Source organism: Phoca vitulina, unplaced genomic scaffold, assembly GCF_004348235.1.
Source record: "Phoca vitulina isolate PV1807 unplaced genomic scaffold, GSC_HSeal_1.0 scaffold7, whole genome shotgun sequence".
In the NCBI taxonomy this organism is placed as follows: Eukaryota; Metazoa; Chordata; class Mammalia; order Carnivora; family Phocidae; genus Phoca; species Phoca vitulina.
Window position 1 is genome coordinate 49,071,678 of NW_022589710.1, and position 18,037 is coordinate 49,089,714.

Below are 18,037 nucleotides of genomic sequence, written 5' to 3' on the forward strand. Positions count from 1 at the left end.
AAGAAGAAGAATGTAGCAGGAGGGGAAGAATGAAGGGGGGGAAATCGGAGGGGGAGAAGAACCATGAGAGACGATGGACTCTGAAAAACAAACTGAGGGTTCTAGAGGGGAGGGGGTTGGGAGGATGGGTTAGCCTGGTGATGGGTATTGAGGAGGGCACGTTCTGCATGGAGCACTGGGTGTTATGCACAAACAATGAATCATGGAACACTATATCTAAAACTAATGATGTAATGTATGGGGATTAACATAACAATAAAAAAATTAAAAAAAAATATAAAAGACAAATGCCACCTAAATATTATATATATAGAGAGAGAGACATGGCGACATATAGATCTATGATATATAGACAGATATATACATTTTAACATATATATGATTATATATCTATGATATATATGATTATATATGATATATAGATATATGATTTAGCCAGCAAGTATCATATAGTATATACATGATTTAACCATCAAGTACTATTCCCTCTGCCTCCCCCCAAATGTAATGTGCTTTTTTAACCAAGGTGAATACGAAGGAGGAAATCAAAGCTAGCACGATCCCCCTGCCCCCCGCCCCCAGGTTTAGGAGGACTGTCCTTTGGGTTTATGCCTCCCGCTCTCATCATGCAGAGTGCGGGGGAACGGGGTGGCGGGGGTGGAGGCCGCATCCTCCAGAATGTCACTGTTCTCTGGCAGAGCCCTGGGTCAGCTTCCTCCTGGAGGCACAGATGGCCAGGACAGGCGCGCCAACCCTCTTCCTGTCACTCCCGCTCTCCCCTGCAGGTTCAGCCTGGATGTAAAAGCCGCGCTCTCTGGTGCCCAGCACCCTGGGGGCTCGAAGGCTTCACCCACCACGGGCGGCGCCTCCGAGGCCAGTCAGGGGCGGGCCAGCCACTCGTCTTCCGCCAGCAGAAGCAGCCCTCGCCCCTTCTGAAGTTATTTGACCAGGACAGCAGGCGCGGGCGCTAACCCCTGGGACCTGAATTTCCAAGAGCGTCCTGTCCACCAGCGGGGTGAAAGCTGCCTTCTCGAAGGGCCTCCAGCCACCAAACCCCTCACCCTCCGGGGTCCCCAGGCCACCTCTTCCGTTCACTGTCAAGAGACAGGACGCGGGTTCCCGCCTCTCCCCCTGCGGGTGGGGGCCTGGGAGAGTGGCCGAACAGTGCTGACCGCCAGGCCAGGGGGAGCGAGCGGGCGGCATCACGGCGTGCAGCCGCTCCAGCGCTCTTGCTGACTCAAGGGGTTTATTTTTATTTCTATCTTGGGCTACTTCAGCTATAGCCATCGCCTGCATTTTTCTTCCCAAATTGTAAAAGGTGCCTTAATCATCCGAATTTGGCTTAATGCGCCTGAGAGAGAAGGGAAAGGGTGATTTAAAAAGAGAGCAAAAAAAGGCGCAGCGTCCGTCTGTAGGTCTGTCGGGCTCACTCATCCGCGCGCACACACACGCTCACTCTTCTGGGAGGGAGCGGAGCGCGGGGAGGGCAGCGGTGTGCGCGGGAGGCTCGCGCGGGTGTAGACGTGCGAGCGTGTACTTGAATGGGGAGGGCCGGGATTCCGGGTCGCTCGGGCCCCTCCTCCCTCCCGAGCCAGCCAGTCCCTCGGCAGAGCGCTCGGGCTGCACTGATTTGCTCTCGGGAGTGCGCTATTTGCATATGGCTTGCCCATTTGTGAATTTGGCTCCCCAACTCCTCGCTTCACTTCACCTGTGCCTCCCAGTTCCGCGCACTTTGCAGGCGCCCGTCCGCCTCTCCGCCACTTCTGCCGCCTGCCGGGCACCTCCTCTGGCGTTCTCCCTGCTCGCCCACCCACCTCTCTCCGCCCAGGGCCACGTTGGTTTGGGTGGCTGCTCCGCGCTGGCTTCCCCCTCCTTGCCTCTTTCCCTCCGGTCCTTCTCGTTCTCTCCCTCCGGCTGCTGCGGCTGCTGCTACTGCTTTTCATCCAGTTGGGAAACCCAGGACGCAGGAGGTTGCTCCGTGGCGCTCTTCCAGAACGCGCAGGGTTAACAGCCTCCGCGCCCTTCCACCGAGACTTCGGGAACACGCGAAGAACTCTCCCACCTGCAGCCCCCTTTTGCCTGGCAGTTCTGCAGCGCATCGCATGGAAGTGGAAAAAGAAAAAAAAATGTTCAGACTGCCTGGATGTTGGGATAAACTAACCTGAACCTTCTTGGGTCTCCTGCTGCCTCCCCTTTCTTCCTTCGTTTCCACCTTTCCTCTGTGTGGCTTTCCGGAGTGTGCAGTTGAGTCGCCTGGAGATCAGGAGGAAGCCGCGCTGGGCCTCCCCTGCCATGTGTGGCATTCCGGGGCTCCCTAGGAGGGTTGCTATACCTGGGTGGACTTTGGCTTTCTAAATTTCAGCCCCGGGAAAGAGGAGATTTGCCTTCTTTCTTTTCTTTCCTTTTTTTTTTTTTTTTTTTTTTTTTTTTAACTGATTCATCATCTGTCTTGAAAGCGCTTATTCCCTCCCTCTTTCCAAAATACGGGCAAGTATTCCTGCTGCTATGATGGGCCCTTGGGCATCATGAACTTCATTATTCCTCACTGGCTGGAATTCAAACTGCCCATCTGTAGTGGTCCAGTGCGTTGACCATGCACCTGAGAATCCACGCGAGACGGAGCCCTCCTCGCGGGCCGGCCTGGACGCTTGGGATCTGGTCCCTCTTCTGGGGATGTATCGTCAGCTCTGTGTGGAGTTCCTCTAATGTAGCTTCTTCCTCCTCCTCCTCTTCCTCGCCGGGGTCTCACTCTCAGCACGAGCACCATTTCCATGGCAGCAAGCATCACTCAGTGCCTATTTCTATCTATCGCTCCCCTGTTTCCCTTCGAGGAGGGCACGGTGGGTCTCTCTGCTCTTTATCCTTTTAATGGGGCATAGCGATTCCTTAACCCACTCGCCTTTCAGGTAATGTCAAGGGTGGGAAGATAATAAAAAAAAAATTGAATTTAAAATGATAAAAAGCATCGCATGTGCATGAGAGAAGAAAATGTTCAATTCCCCCTTAAAGGCTAGTGTTTTCTGCCCCGGCCCCTCAATTTCTCTAATGGTTTCTCCTCTCCTTAGCTTTCTTATTCATAGCTTCACAAACACCACATTTTCCCCTTTGAACCTTCTGCCTCCTTCACTCCCCGCCCCCATGATGGGAGCAACTTATCAGATAAGTCCCAGGTTTTGCACTTTGAGAATATCCATTCACCTTGCTTTCAACCCTTTTTTCAGATCTTGTTTTGGAGCAGGTCATGGGGAAGTAGATAGGAGGGGTCCTTAGGTCTTCAGCCTGAAGTTGATGGAACTGCTGTGAAGTGGCCTGTGTGGTTAAAGTCAGGGGGGAGAGTAGCTGAGTGTAAGAAGGCAGAAAATGTAATTAATAAAGAGTAGCCAGTATTGTTCATTTGGGCAGCTTTATGTTTGTCCACATGACTGAGAGAAAGACCAGCTGTCTCAAAAAGCTACACATCTAATATTGCTAACTACTACATAGGAAGTGATCAAATAGATAAGACAGAGTCCATTTAGAATTTTCCCAAGTGTAAATTACAGTAACTTTGATTCCACCATTTATACCAATGTTATTTCAATTAAAGGTAGCCCTGGTAGGCTTGTTCACACAATACAGGTATGATGTGTTTTGCCCCCAACAACCCTCCTCACATAGCTATTGAAGGAAAAGATCTATGGCTCTTAAAGATCTATTCAGCTCCGAGCAAGCTGCCCTCTGAAAGGGCAACGTTGGCCACCAAGGTGGGAGTCTGCTGTAGTAAACTGTTCCAAAGAAGGGATCTTCAATATTTGTTTACTATGCACTTTACTCTGATGGCGAGGACAGTAGGAATCACAGAGCCCAGCGGCAGGAGCAGCTCTCAAGGGAGCAGCACGAGTGAACCACACTCCAGGTCCCCTGCCCTAGCTTGTAGTTTGAAGATCTAGAGCATGCAGACCCCATTCGGAACGTCAGTTCCTCCCACTGCCTCCTAGCCGTGGGCTTCTGCTCTGTGCTGTCTGTGGTGTTAAGTGGAAGCACATTGAGAAAATGCCAGCACGTACTCTGGCTCTTTCTGGCTCTCTCTTTAAATTTTATTTGATGGAGTTGTCAAGCAGCTCCTAGCTTGTAAGGTTGGCAGAGAGGGGCGGTGGGAAGGAGTGAATGCTTGATCTTGATCTGGTTGCTGTTTTCTCTGTGACTCCTGCTGGGTCTGGTGTAGGCTTTCTTAAAAAAAAAAAAAAAATAGGAGAGGAAAGAACTACAATCACCCAAAAAGCAAAAGCCATTTCATTGAAATGGAAACTGTTAGCTCCTAAGGGGGAGAGGGACCTAGAGTGGGGGTGGGATTGTAAAGAGTGGGAAAGAAAAAGAGGGGAGTGGGAGATGGAGGAAGCCAGAAAGATGATTACTAATAGCCATAATTAAACATGGAAAGGCTCAGCGATAATTAGCTAAATTTCGCTAATTAGTGTAAATGATCAGCAGGGAGATGGATATTATGCATTAGTTAGAGGTTATAGGCTGGCAGAGTCTTGATGTTTTCTGTGCAGGATGTAAACAGTTAAAAGCAGCTACTAGTTAAGTGATGGTATTTGCAGAGCCTTACTTCCCAGGGGTTCCTAAATCTGTCAGTCTCTCTCTCCGCTCTCTGTCTCTGTCTCTCTCTCTTTCAGCTAAAAGAGCTAAAGGGGTTGAGCCTTGCACAGATTAAACACAGCTCTTTTCTATTGACTTCATTTCTTCAAGGATCAATTTCTCAGTAACTTCTGAATCTTTTTGACTTATTCCCAGTCTGGTTTCTCATTAACCTGCATCTGATAAGATTCAGTGTGATGGAAAAGGAGAACGGAGTAAATAAATGACTAGAGACCCCAGAAAAGGCCCTTACCCACCAGAGCTGTGGAATGCAGTGAACCCCAGGGTCTGGCATGGCTAAGATAAGAAAGCTCATGAATTCACCTCTTGAGTATCCTCTTTCAGTCCTGAAGTCCCATCCCATTGATTTGGGGCTTGGAGAGAGAATGCATCTATATTAAGTAGGCTCCTTGCATATTTAATTAATGTTTTTGAGCTTGAAAACGAGAGAAACGGCAATCAACAAGATGCCCCAACTTCTGACTCCAATCCCACATCCAAGCTGCGACTTTTTGTGTCCTGAAAAGACCAGAAGACCCCTCGGAGCTTTGCTAATGCACCTCCCGTTCTTACTTGGAGTACACTTGCTTTCTCCTAGTCCTAACAGGAGTTAGGACCACTAGGAGTTAGTCCACTAACAGCAATTGTTTTTAAAAAATCTTTTGGATGGAGGGACAGCAGCATGAGACTAATGTTGTTACTAATAGTTTTCTGCTAACCTTATTCCAGAGTTAAAAGCAGCAGTCTCTATTGTCTGGGAAGGAGTAAATGCCCTTCATTCTGGTATAAAATGAAAACTAGAGCCTTGAGTCCAAGAACTTTCTTTGAACTTGGAGATGTTTGTTTGTTTTACGCTGGTTCCCCTTGCTCATTTCCTGAGAAGCCAGAAGTCCTCAGAGTTGTCCTGTTAATCAGTTTTTGTCACCCCTCCATCCAGACCACCCTGCCCAGGGCAGCCTAGAGAAGGCTGTGCTCCTTTACGAGTGCAGGAGACTAAGACCACAAGTGCCTGAGGCACCCAAAATACTCTACGGTTAGGATTCTGTCTCAGGAAAGAATCAACTCTCTCTTCTTAAGTGGGATCTAGTAAGTTTTCCCCCTTGGTTTGTCCCCTCTCTCACTCAGGCTCCCTGCGTTCTGCCATGCTCTCACCTACTTAGTAGTCAGCTAACATTTATTGAACATTTACTATGTGTCAGGCTGTGTGCTCCTTGATGAGGATAGAAATCCACATAAGACATTGTGGTGTTCAGCCAGGGATAATTTCAGAAATATTTTGATCATCTATAAAAGATAAGTGCTTCTCTAATGTAAAAATATGGGGAATGGAGTGAGGATCCAGCTACCAATTAAATTAATTAATATACAGTTTAAATAGTCTTTATAAAATACAGTTTTACATTCTCCTGTCATTCAGAATATCCATATAAGTATTTTTCATCCTCAACTTTATTTCCATGCTTAAATATCATGCTTGTCAGAGCTCCTAGGTAGTTTAGTGGTACGGGAAATACAAATACAAAAATACATTTGTTCACCAACCTTCAGTTTCATAAAGGAGGTTTGTATATTTTTTCCCCTCTCCCACCTTTAAGAACTCCAGTGAGCATCTGCCTAAAAAATGCTTTCATACTTAGTAGTTTAGAAAACTGACTTTTCTGAGAATCTAGGTTTAGTATGTGCCTTGCATTTTATCCTCCATAAAATAGTAGGCCTTCCTGACTCTTTAGGAATGTAGGGAAACTCGTTGAGGACACAAAACTCAATTTTATTTTATTTTATTTATTTATTTATTTTTAAAGATTTTATTTATTTATTTGACAGAGAGATAGAGAGCACAAGTAGGCAGAGTGGCAGGCAGAGGGACAGGGAGAAGCAGGCTCTCCACTGAGCAGGGAGCCGGACGTGGGGCTCGATCCCAGGACCCCAGGATCATGACCTGAGCAGAAGGCAGTGGCTTAACCGACTGAGCCACCCAGGTGCCCCACAAAACTCAATTTTAAAAGGGAACACACCACAATGTATTTAGAGGAAAGTCTTCTGCTTAGAAACCAGGGGTGTGTGTGTGTGTGTGTGTGTGTGTGTGTAGGGGAGGCAGCATGAGCCCTATTTGAGTCATCTCAGCAGAAGTGGTGGCCTGATCCTGCTAGTGACACACGTGCCGGGAGTCCTTCTTATAAGAAATTGTGCTCCTCATTCATTGTCACAAAGACCTACCTCTTAACTTTTTCCAGCCTTGAGGCTTGTTTTACTCTGATGTGTTGAGCACTTTCTTCTGCTCAGCCAGCTGCTTCCTAACCACATTCTCTCTCCGTTCCTTCTTGGGATTCGGTTTGCTGAATAATTCATAGTGTTGGTTGACAGATAAAATTGTAAGATTTATATGTCTTTGGCCTTGGTGATGAATTAATTAAATTGGTTTCTCCTTCTTTCTCTCCTCTAGATGCATTGTTTTTCTTTTCTCAAATTTGCTGGCAAGTGGTAGGTTTTGGAGATTCACTTGTTCTTGAAAGATTACCAAAGCAAGATTATAGTATCCTCCTGTCAATTTCCTCAGGACTTTCAGTGTGGATCGGTGCAGGAGAGGAGATGAGGACTGCCATATCATAGGGACAGGAGATGAGATCATTGGAACAATTGCTTTCAGGAAACAAACAAACAAAAACCTTCACCAGACTGGGTGATGGCTGGAATTCCATAGTAAGAATTTTATTGTTTTATCATCTGATTTTGAATCTAGGAGGAGTAGTGTACTCCGTTTAGTGAATGATCTCAGAAGGCTTGCTTCGCTAGGACCCTGGGTGATGTGAGAGGGAGGCAGATCTCTGAAGATAAACCTTGAACTTATCCATACTTCCCCTCCCTCTATTAGTTTGTTAGGGCTGCCATTAAAAAAAAAAAAAATCACAGACTGGGTGGCTTAAGTGACAGAAATTTATTTTTGCACAACTCTGGAGGCTAGAAGTCCAAGGTCATGTTGTTGGCAGATCTGGTTTCTTCTGAGGCCTCTCTCCTTAGCTAGTAGGTGGCCACCTTCTCATCGTGTCATCACATGCTCTTTGCTCTGTGTTCATGCATCCCTGATGTTTCCTTGTGTGTCCAAATATCCTCTTCTGTGAGGACACTGGTCAGGCTGGATTAAGGCTCACCCAAATGTCTCATTTTAACTTAATCAAAAAACTTTTTGAAGGTACTATCTCTAAATGCAGTCACATTCTAAAGTACTGGGGTTTAGGGCTTCAACATCTGAGTCTTGGGAGGACACAGTTCAGCCCATAACACGCCTCCTTCTCCCCTAGGACACAGTCACTGGGAACGAAGTAAAAATGTACCATTCAGTGAATCTCACGCCTCCTTCTCCCCTAGGACACAGTCACTGGGAACGAAGTAAAAATGTACCATTCAGTGAATCTCTGCTTCAACCTTTCACAGTGGAAATATAAAACCTTCAGTAACAGTGGTAATAAACAAAACTGATACGATGGTGCCTGAAGAGGAAAAAGTCTCTTTATTTGGAGAAAACAATATCAGTAGGTTTAGTTCAACCTTGTGTTTGCTTTCATGTCAGTTTATCTTGTGTGACCCAGTCTATCCCTAGTTCTGTTTGTAGACTAGTTCTGTTTGACTCTAGCCACATGCTCTGCAGACAGACTCCAATGTCCACACTCCAAGACTCTCTCTCCTTAGATCTGCTGCCATTCGAGGCCAGACCTTCCTGCCCACCCAGTAACTTCCTTTGTAAACCACAGTTGCCCATTCTTTTCCTTTCCTGAGACACACATCACCAACCCCCTTCACATCTCACCTTTCAGAAAAAAAAAAGAAAAGAAAAGAAAAAAAGGTGAAAGCAGTATAAACTCCCACTTTTTTGCAGCTGAAAAATATGTCCTTTTAACAAAGTATCAATTTCATTATTTTTCTGTTGGATTTTTATTTTGTGAAAGTTCATCTTAAAATATAAATGGGAAGTAATCTGTCTACATCATGACATGTCATGAGGCTTGGGTGACAGAATGTATGACAATTATCAAGCAACTTGATAAGAAAAAAACCAAACTGCAAATCCCAAGCAATGGATTCAGCTCTTTGTGAAATGAGTTTTTTGAGTGTTTTTTTTTCTTTCATTTTTGTTTTTGTTTCTGTATTCAGATACTTTTGAAAAGTGACTTTTGAGAGAATACATGCTTATGATGATGACAGGTGAATGATAATAGAGATGGGCAGTGTGATGGTAGGTGGCCGTGGGGACAATCAACCACAAGATTTAGAATTGGAAGAACTAGTTCTCAGTCTTTTTTCTGTCAGGAGCTTTGTGATCTTGGATAAGTCATGAGGCTTGACTGACTCAGTTTCTTTATCTCTAAACTGAGAATAGCAATAATAATACCACACAGATGTCACAGAATTGTGAAGAAATTAAACAAGTTGTGCTTTCCACATTGCAAGCTACTGTGTACAGATTAAATATCCTATGAGAACTATTTTAATGATAATGCTCTTTCAGTTCCTGGTACAAAATCGAGCTTCCTTGTTGAATGGCTACTGGTTGGTAGTTTGAGGTTAAAGAGCATGCATCTACTGCTTCTCCTCATTTTCTTATCTGCAGCGACACTTTTTGCCTCCAAGGGGAGACAACTTTAATATGTATTTCCTTGTTTATGGCACTAAACGAATATAGCATGTGTGGTCAGCTTGTGTTTTTTGATAACATGTAAAAAACCATGCCAGGCAAAATTTAGCCTAAAATGACAAATAGCAAACTGTTTAGAAGCTGAGAAATCTATTGAAATAAAAGGGGAGAGGCCCCTAAGAAATATTCTGAGATCATTTTGGAAATACATAATTGGATCATGTTTCTAGATGACGTCTGCTGAATTTAAACACTCCTGTATGATGCTCAGCACCCATTGAAAACTTGAATTTTTAATCTGGTTTATGCTAGGAAAAAGGTCTTTTTAGGACTACTATTTTTGGATCTGGAAATAGAGACTTTCTCTAAATGTCCCTTCTGGTGCTTCTACTCACCAGGACTCAAAGTTATAGAGGAGGTGGGAGCTTGGGAGGTGCTGGAACGCTTAGAGTTGACTTTGTGGAGCCCAAATTTAAACCAGAATTCTTCTGGAGTGAACATTACGCTGGGCCATAGATATCATGCCTAGTTTTTTCCCTGACAAACTCTGTGACTTTGGATATGACATTATGTTTTTAAATCACATTAGTCTCTTAACATTTAAGCACACTATGGAATATCTTCATATACTAACCTATCCTCTTTCTTTTACCTATAGTTTTCTGCATGCCATGTAGTGTGTATACGCCTTAACACTGCCACTGGGGAAAAATTGGCTTTTTCATTTCTTCCTCATTTGTACAATGAGCAGTTTGAGTGAGATGATCTCTCCAAATGGTTCTCGACGCAAGGACCGCATGCTTCTCCAATTTGTACGCCTTTAAACATACCACTGTGTATCTTACACGGATCTGAGTTCCCCAGGTCTGCTGGGTATTTTATAGGTTTGTTTTCTTGACTAATAACCCATGCCAAAGCCACAAGCAGGTTTTCTCTTTTTCCCTCTGACAGAAGCCGAATCACGTGCAAGAATGGCACACTGTAATGTTAGAAAGCCCGCCGTCCAGCTTCACCACAGCATCATGTCGAGACAGGAAGAACACAGCCTTCATTTAAACACATCTTATCAGCATTAGAAAGGAATTCTGTGTTATGTTTAAGATGCTCTGATACCCCCAAGTATCAGAGCAGAGGGCAGCACGGCAACAGAGTTTATAAAGAGCAAGTGGTTTATGTCTGCTTGTGTTAGAGTTTTGAGAGACTCGCGTGGATCATACACCTTCACATTGTACACACCTACCGTGTGCCAGGCCCTCCTCCAGTTATTTACATATATGATTCCACTTAATCCCCACAAGCCTTTAGTATTCATAAGGTTACCACCATTTCACACATAAAAGCAATGAGACTCAGAGACTTTACGTGCCCTGACCAAAGTACTATGGTGGTAGAGCCATGATTCAAACTCAGTTCTGGGCACAAAGTTCTTGGCCTTTCTGGTATACCACACAGTCCCTTATCTCGAGAAACAGGAAGCAAATACAGCAAGCTCTTTTGTCAGGAATAAGGTGTACAGGTTATTGAGAAGTTCTGATTAATGTAGTTGGCACACCTCTACGAAGCATCTACAAGAGTGTCCGGTTCATAATAAGTATTTGAATGTCTCTAGGTCTGCTTGAACCCATTCTGACCCAAGGAGATACTAATGAGAAGGAGCAGACAGATGAAGCATCCACACCGATACATGTTTTTTTGAGTGAGTGAGTAAATGACTGCGTGAGGTGCCGCATGATTGGCTCTTGTTTATTAGGAGAGTAGGGATAGTCCTTTATAGAAGAGGCGAAGGGCACGGGAAGTTATGTATTTCTCAGAAGCATACCAACAGGTTTATAGAACCTCAGAGCTACAAGAGAGCTTAGGGGTTGTCTGACCCTCTTATATTCCAGATGGGCAAAGTGAGGATTTGGCTATAGGCATCCAGTCAGTATCAGAATCAGTGGGAAACTGGGCAATATGACTCCAACTCCACCATCTTTTTTTCACTCCTCTGCTGAAGGGCCAGCCTCTCACTCCTTCGGGACCCTTTCTCAAATTGCAACCTTGTGTCCCCTCTGTCTTTCTACAGACTGATCTTTCTTTTAACCGGATTAAGTCCTGCAGGATTGGATTCTGCCAGCAAAGGACTTCTCTGGGCTTCCGGAAAAATTAATTTTCCATGTGCATTTTTCTAATAGGTGCCTGGCTTTGTGCTAAGAGGCAGGCTTTCTTGGGGGTGTCTGGAAGGCTTCCTCTGTATGGGAGACTCCAGTGTGGGAAAGGACTCAGGTTCAGGTTCCTGTGTAGGGAGACATTGCCTGTCCCAGTTGGGTCTCCTCCCCAGAAAGCAGAGGGAAATGGCCTATGTACTCACCTGTCTGTATCCCATCTGGAAGCCACAACTGAGTTATTGTACAAAGACATGTCCCCTGACCCAGTCCCCACCTCTTGCTTACCAGCTATGGAGTGGCTTTGGGAACAGAAAACTTGTAGAAACCAGCAAGCCATATTTTCTGAGCTACTGTTATCACCCTCCCTTTTTTTACTGTTTTGAAATATTTCTGTCACCCCCCCCCACATTAGAATATAACTGTGTGTACTCTTGAGTGACTTTCCCCCAAACTATGAATTTCAACTCTTTCTGAGACAGTCTTTCAGAATTTGAATATAATTACATGCTTTGGGTGCAAATTGTGGTTTTGACTACATAAGAAACTAATGGAAATGATCTCCCTGTTCCTGTAGTTTACAGATTATATGCTTCAGAACTGGGGCTATATATTTAGGCTACTCTTCTGTGTGGCACATTAAAATGAAAATGAAGTTGGGGTGAGCCACCTCAGTTGCTAGGCAGGAGAGCAGGTTGATAGAGCACAGCATTAAACCGAACCAGTGTTGGGTGTTTTACTTAGCATTTATTTGCGTTTCCCCTTTGTCATTTGATGCTGTCCTCGAAGGGGAGGGAGAGGACATAGGCAGGGCCAGGCTATCTGCAGAGACCCAAACAAGGAAGAAGAAATAATTACCTCCAACCCCCAAGTAGAATGAGCACTTTTTAGAATTTGAAATTGCCACACAGAGATCTCTTTCTGAAGAGCAGGCAAGACTTGAAGTCAAGTGCACAGGTGTGGCCACATCTTCAGGGACATGGACTTGGGCAGATCCTTCTCTTCAGATTAGGGCCAATGACTAGAAAGAGAAACTAGTGCCCCCCCATTTGGCCTTGCCTCAGTGGCTCTAGAAAAAAGGCCATCACTCTGGTTAAAATGTTTTAATGTGCTTCCACAGCCCATTTCATTCCTGGTCTCAAATCCCGGACATATCATGAGCAAGTAGTGATAGGCAGCAAAGGCTTTGGGGCCTCTTAGTAACTCCAATTTCTTTGAATCCTTGATTTTAATGAAAGACTGAAGGCCCTCATGAAACACTAGATCACAGGTAAAATAAAGCAAGCCCTGCTTGGATTCTTGGCGTCCATGTTAGCAGCATTCTGATTATTTAAAAGTTTAAAAGGATGGTTAAAGGGTTAAAGCTCAGGTAGAAATTTGGCCGACAGAGTAATTTGGGTGGAGGGAGGGTCCTGTGGTTTGGATATCTTTTTTCTTAAACCAATTATTGTATACCTCTTTCCATAAGCCACTATCTCGGCATAATTGGATGGGGAATTATGTGTTCACTTATGTCAATTCAATCTTCTTAGATAAAATAAACTCAAGAGAGGAGACTTCTATGCTTCCACAAGAATGATAATAATATCTACCTGACTCTTAATAATTATAATAACAATATATCACTTTTGTGTGTGTTCTTTCAGTGTGCCTGGCACTCTTCTAAAGCTCTTAGCTTGTTTAGTTCTCCTATGAGGTTGATATAGTCGTTTTCCCATTTGAAAGATGCAGACACTGAGGCATGGAATGTTTGAGGCATAAGGTCAGGTCATAAGATAACACATGGCAGAACCAGGCTGGATATCTAAGCAGTCTGAATCTAGACCTGTGCTCTTAATATTTAAATACTCACGTAATATTACCTGGATGGTGGGGGAAAAAATTCGCAAAGTAATATTTTCAACTGCAGTGTCTGACTCTTTTTAAAAGGTCTTTTATGTTAGACCTAGAGCCAAGATTAATTATGAGGACTGTGAAATCTTCTAAACTTAGCAGCTGACAATATGCATTTACTTTGTGTCAGTCTTTTGGGTTTCTGCCCCTAATTCCAGCATGTCTGTTTGCACGGGGGCCAAGCAATTCTCTCAGATACCAATTCAACTCCATTCTGATGCTTGTCTAGCTGGGGGCAGCACTGGATTCCACAGGCTGAGGGTTCAGTCCTACAGGACTGCCGCCCCCACTGCCAACCCCTACATCAGATGCCAGTCACCATCTAGATTGTTACCTGTACTTCTGACCAGCCGGCTCTAAAGCACATGGCTCCCCAAACCCTCTCTTTGAGTTCCATTATTTTTCTAGCATGTGTCACCGAACTCGGGAAACCCATTTACTTACAGGATTATCGATTTATTATAAAATGATACAACTCAGGAACAGCCAGGTGGAAGGGCTATGTAGGCTCAGGTATGTGGGAAGGGGTGCAGAGCCTCCATGCCCTTTTTAGGTGCACCATTCTCCCCAGTCTCCATGTGTTCAACCTGGAGGCTCTCCGAACCCTGTCTTTTTGTTGTTGTTGTTGTTTTTATGAAATTTTTTGGTCATCTGAATGACCAAATATATATTTCTATAGGTCATAGTATCATAGTCAGGTATTAAACTAAATGCTTTATCTTGTCTCATTTCATCTTTACCAACCATCTTTCAGTGTAGGTGCTATTATTATCAGGAATGTAACAAGGAAAGAAATGAAGACTGAGAACTAGGCAATTCATTTTAAGTTCTTCCACCTACTAAGCAGTCAACCCCTTGCATCTATTGAACTTGTATTGAACAAACATAAGCCTATTTCCTGGTATTGAGAGCAACTGATCGGAACACTTCCCTATATTCACAAGTCCTATTATATTATAGGAGATTGCCTGTGCTTTCTGAAACAGTCGTTGGAAACTCACACAAGTTTCAGAGTCAGCTGGCAAAGAATGGTTACATATTCAATGAAGAATGAGGGGCCCCTCCACTGATAAGGAAGCCCATTGGTGACTCACCTGTCTCATTTTTGATTCACTGTAAGAAACTCATTTATCAGGAAATTTAGTCTCCAACAGTTACTGTGGGCTTTCTCCTCAAGTTATGGTGTTAGGTAAACCACCAAAACTTCCTGGTTTTAGTTCTCTTACCTGCAAAATGAGAGAGATGCAATTAATGATCTTGACGTGGCCTTCCAGCTTTGTCTTTGCAAGTTTGGTATTCATCTTTCTATCAGCACTGACAGGCAAAATTCTAATGATTTCTAAAACACCTCTTCACTCTTATTAGGTCACCTTTGAATCTACTTTTATTTTTGGCCCTTTGTACCTGTTGCAGAAGTTCATTAATTATAAGGGTAAAACTAATGAAACAAAGATTCCAAGAGTGGCAGTGGTTTTCACTTTGGGTATGTGTGTGTATATGTACATGCGGGTGAATGTGTGAGCCAGAAAAAAATAATTTAACATAAAGACCTTGATAACAACCTGATTAGCTCCTGACCTGGAATATAAAGTCAGACAGGAGTTAAACCTGCTGTGCATTAGAGATATAGGAATGGTTCAGTACCGGCTTCTTACTGCTCTGATGTCATTTACTAGTGCATTGTGTCACAGGGTCTCATGTTAAAATGTCAATTATAGTTGAAGAGGGGGACATCTTTAATGTGAGCTAGGAATATAAACCTAGAGCCTGGGCTTCTATGGCCAATCCCTCTCTTTCAGATGATATTTTTAGGGATTTCCATGCCAGGGGACCATTTTGTATGTATGCCCTGCTACCCCCATCATCTGTCAGTTATTAAGGACCTATTAGACTAGCTATCATATAAGAACACTCTCTCAGACCATGCTGAGATAGTGATGTTTCCATTTTCCTGCACAAGTAACTTTGAAATAGACCTACCACCTGAATGCTAAGTTTCTCAGGCCCTGGGGTGATGCCCCCCCAAAAATATTCTGATGGAAGGCCCTCACTGGACTCAAAAGCTGCTTTGAATTTGTGGAATTTTCAGATATTTGACTTAGACATTTTTAGAGACATTTTCCAATCAAATTATTTTTCACGTGAAGAAGCTAACATCCCAGGAGTTTGTGAATCGTTCCCAAATCGCACTTTTCCAGTTCAGGGCGAGTTGGGGCTACAATACCCATTTTCAGATTCGACTTAGTCCTCTTTAGGCTGCACACAATGTTAGCACTTTCCAGGCCACCTATTTTGCTGCAGACAAGGAGATGATGATAGTCTCTGGTACAAGTGGTATACTAAATCAGCACAGAGGTAGCAGAGAGCAGGATAGCCAAGTTATTTCAAACCCTCACACCATTTGCCTTAATTGCCATCACAGAATGTGGTTCTCACTCCATCCCAGGCGTACCATGCCCTCACAGAGTCCCAGCTTTCTCTCTGCCCCAGCAGCCTCGAAGGGAAATTCAGTGTGCTGCAGCTCAATCAAACCATTTGATGAGAGCTTTCGAGCCTAATTACATGGAAGGTTTCATCCAATGAAAGGAAAAAGGAAAGAGAAAGGGGAGAAATTAAATTGAAGTGTAAATCAGTCAAGGGCTTAGAATCCCGTGCTTTCTTTCTTTTTAATCAAGAGTAAAATGAGAGGAGGGTTTTAAGGATCATCACAAGACACTATTAACTACCTAAGGAGTTCTTGACTGAAGTTGGTTTGTCATGAAAAGAAAAGTGTACAATCTGTCCAAAAAAGGAAATATCCAAAGGTCGTGCTTTGGTTTAGGACAGTGATGCTGAGGGACAGGACAATTTGTTTTTCAGTGACTGTGTCATCTTTAGTTCCTCTAGATGGCTAACGTATTTTCTCGCTGATGATGTAATAAATATGTCGTGTCTAACTGGGGTAATTTTACATTGTGTAGGAAAGGGTAGTGTTTTCAGTTCATTCAATATTGGACGCTACACCTGAAGTCAGTATTCAAAATTTTGGCCTGTTTCCCTGGAGATTGACATAGGTTTGCTCTAAAATTACTTGATATTTATAGAATGCTTTACAATATTGTAGAGAAAATTTGTGATCTTTTTGATCCTTGCCACAGCTCTCTGTGGCAGGAGGACAGGTAGCATGGTTGTTATTCATCCCACTTTTTTTTTTTTAAGCTGACTAATCAAAACTAAAGAAGCATAAATGACTAAAGTCATTCAAGTATTAAGTGACAGAGCAGAAACTGACACCCAGCTTCTGTCTACTACATTGCTTTACATGACTTAGTATCTTGTGTAGAATTCCTGGACTTTCCAGTATGAGAAGAAGGGGAGGAGAATAGCAGAGAAGACAGCATTTAGCAAAGAATGGTTAGGTGCCCCTCCATTGTGTTCTGAAAAATGATTTTTATAGGCATGCAGGACAGAGAGTAGAGAGTATATTGTGGAAAAAACAAGAGTGTTGTTCAGGGATCAGTAGCCCACTTCGCTGATTGATGGGCACGTAAAGGGATGTTGAGAGAAGAGTTGGCAAAGGAGATTATGGCTCTTTGACGGAGGATATTGAGAAATACTTACAGTAACTATTGACACCTTTGGCATTTACAGTGTACAAACTAGTACTGTGAACATTATCTGACTTATTCCTTTCAGTGACCTTGTGTGTGTGTGATTGTTTTTTTTGTTTTGTTTTGTTTGTTTTTTTATCATTACTATTTACGAGAGAGGAAAAGGGTCAAGACTAAAAAGTTGATGCTTAATTCTTACAGGAGGGTGCTATGTCTTTTCAAAATGTAAATCTGGTTTTGTAACTCCCTTACTTAAAAAAAAAAAAAAAAAAGAAGCAAACCAACAACAAACCTTTTTCTTCACAGGCTTCCACAGGCCTTCAAACAAAGACAAAAGTGTTTGATGTGGTCTGGGAGACCCTGCCTGGTCCGTCATTGCTGGCATTTTTAGCCTCCTCACCCACCAGACCCTTCCACTATTTCTGTTCCAGCTCCCTGGCCTCCTCCCGGTCATTGCTACTCTCCCTCTACAGATTTGCCTTTGTTCATCCCACTTAAGCAGTACCCTTCCTCTTTCCTTGGTTGACACCCACTTAGACCTGGGGTTTCTACTTCAGTATATAACCTCCTCTAGGAAGCCCTCCTCCACTTCCTTGAGAAATTCAAATTCCCCCAGTGTAGGTTCTCATAACCTTTGGGAGTTCTCCCCTTTGTACACAGTTGCACTTTATATTTACTTTTGAGATTATTTGATTAATATCTGTTTCCCTGAGTAGACTGTAAAGTTCCATTGGGATCAGATGGGGTCACAAGATTTAACAAGTAAAAATATAAGACACCAATTAAATTTGATATTCAGATTACCAACTTTTTTGTCTTTAAGTATAAGTATGTCCCATGCAATATTTGAGACATATTTGTACTAAGAAATGTTTTTTGTTGTTGTTGTTTTTCTGAAATTCGTATTTAACTGGTATCATATATTTTAGCTGGCAACCCTAGAAACTACATCTGTTTTTGTTCCTAGCACACTAGTTGGGGGCACAACAAATAGTTAATCAACCAATATTTGATGAATAAATTGAAACTGGTTAAAAAAATATTCTGGCAGTGCCATGTAGGATGAATTGGTAAGACAAGAGGCTGAGTTTGGAAGGACTAATTAGCAAATTGTCACAGTCATCGAAGGTAAAGGTAGTAAGGGCTCAAATCAGATGGTG

The 18,037-nt window shown here is 43.3% G+C and overlaps 1 protein-coding gene across 35 annotated transcripts in view; it reads left to right on the forward strand.

Annotated features, from left to right (window-relative positions):
* Positions 1-18,037, forward strand: part of NRXN3 (neurexin 3) — a 1,527,623-nt gene that overhangs the window by 1,009,555 nt on the left and 500,031 nt on the right. For 2 of the 35 annotated variants that reach the window (XM_032406086.1, XM_032406088.1), the window contains exon 1: positions 436-2,840. The exons of 30 other annotated variants lie outside the window; for them this stretch is intronic. In XM_032406086.1, coding sequence (XP_032261977.1) covers positions 2,594-2,840 — 247 coding nt within the window. In that variant the 5' untranslated portion in view covers positions 436-2,593. Of the gene's footprint in view, positions 1-428; positions 2,841-18,037 lie in introns of those variants that run through there. 3 more of the 35 variants (XM_032406087.1, XM_032406091.1, XM_032406085.1) reach the window with 2 other exon arrangements.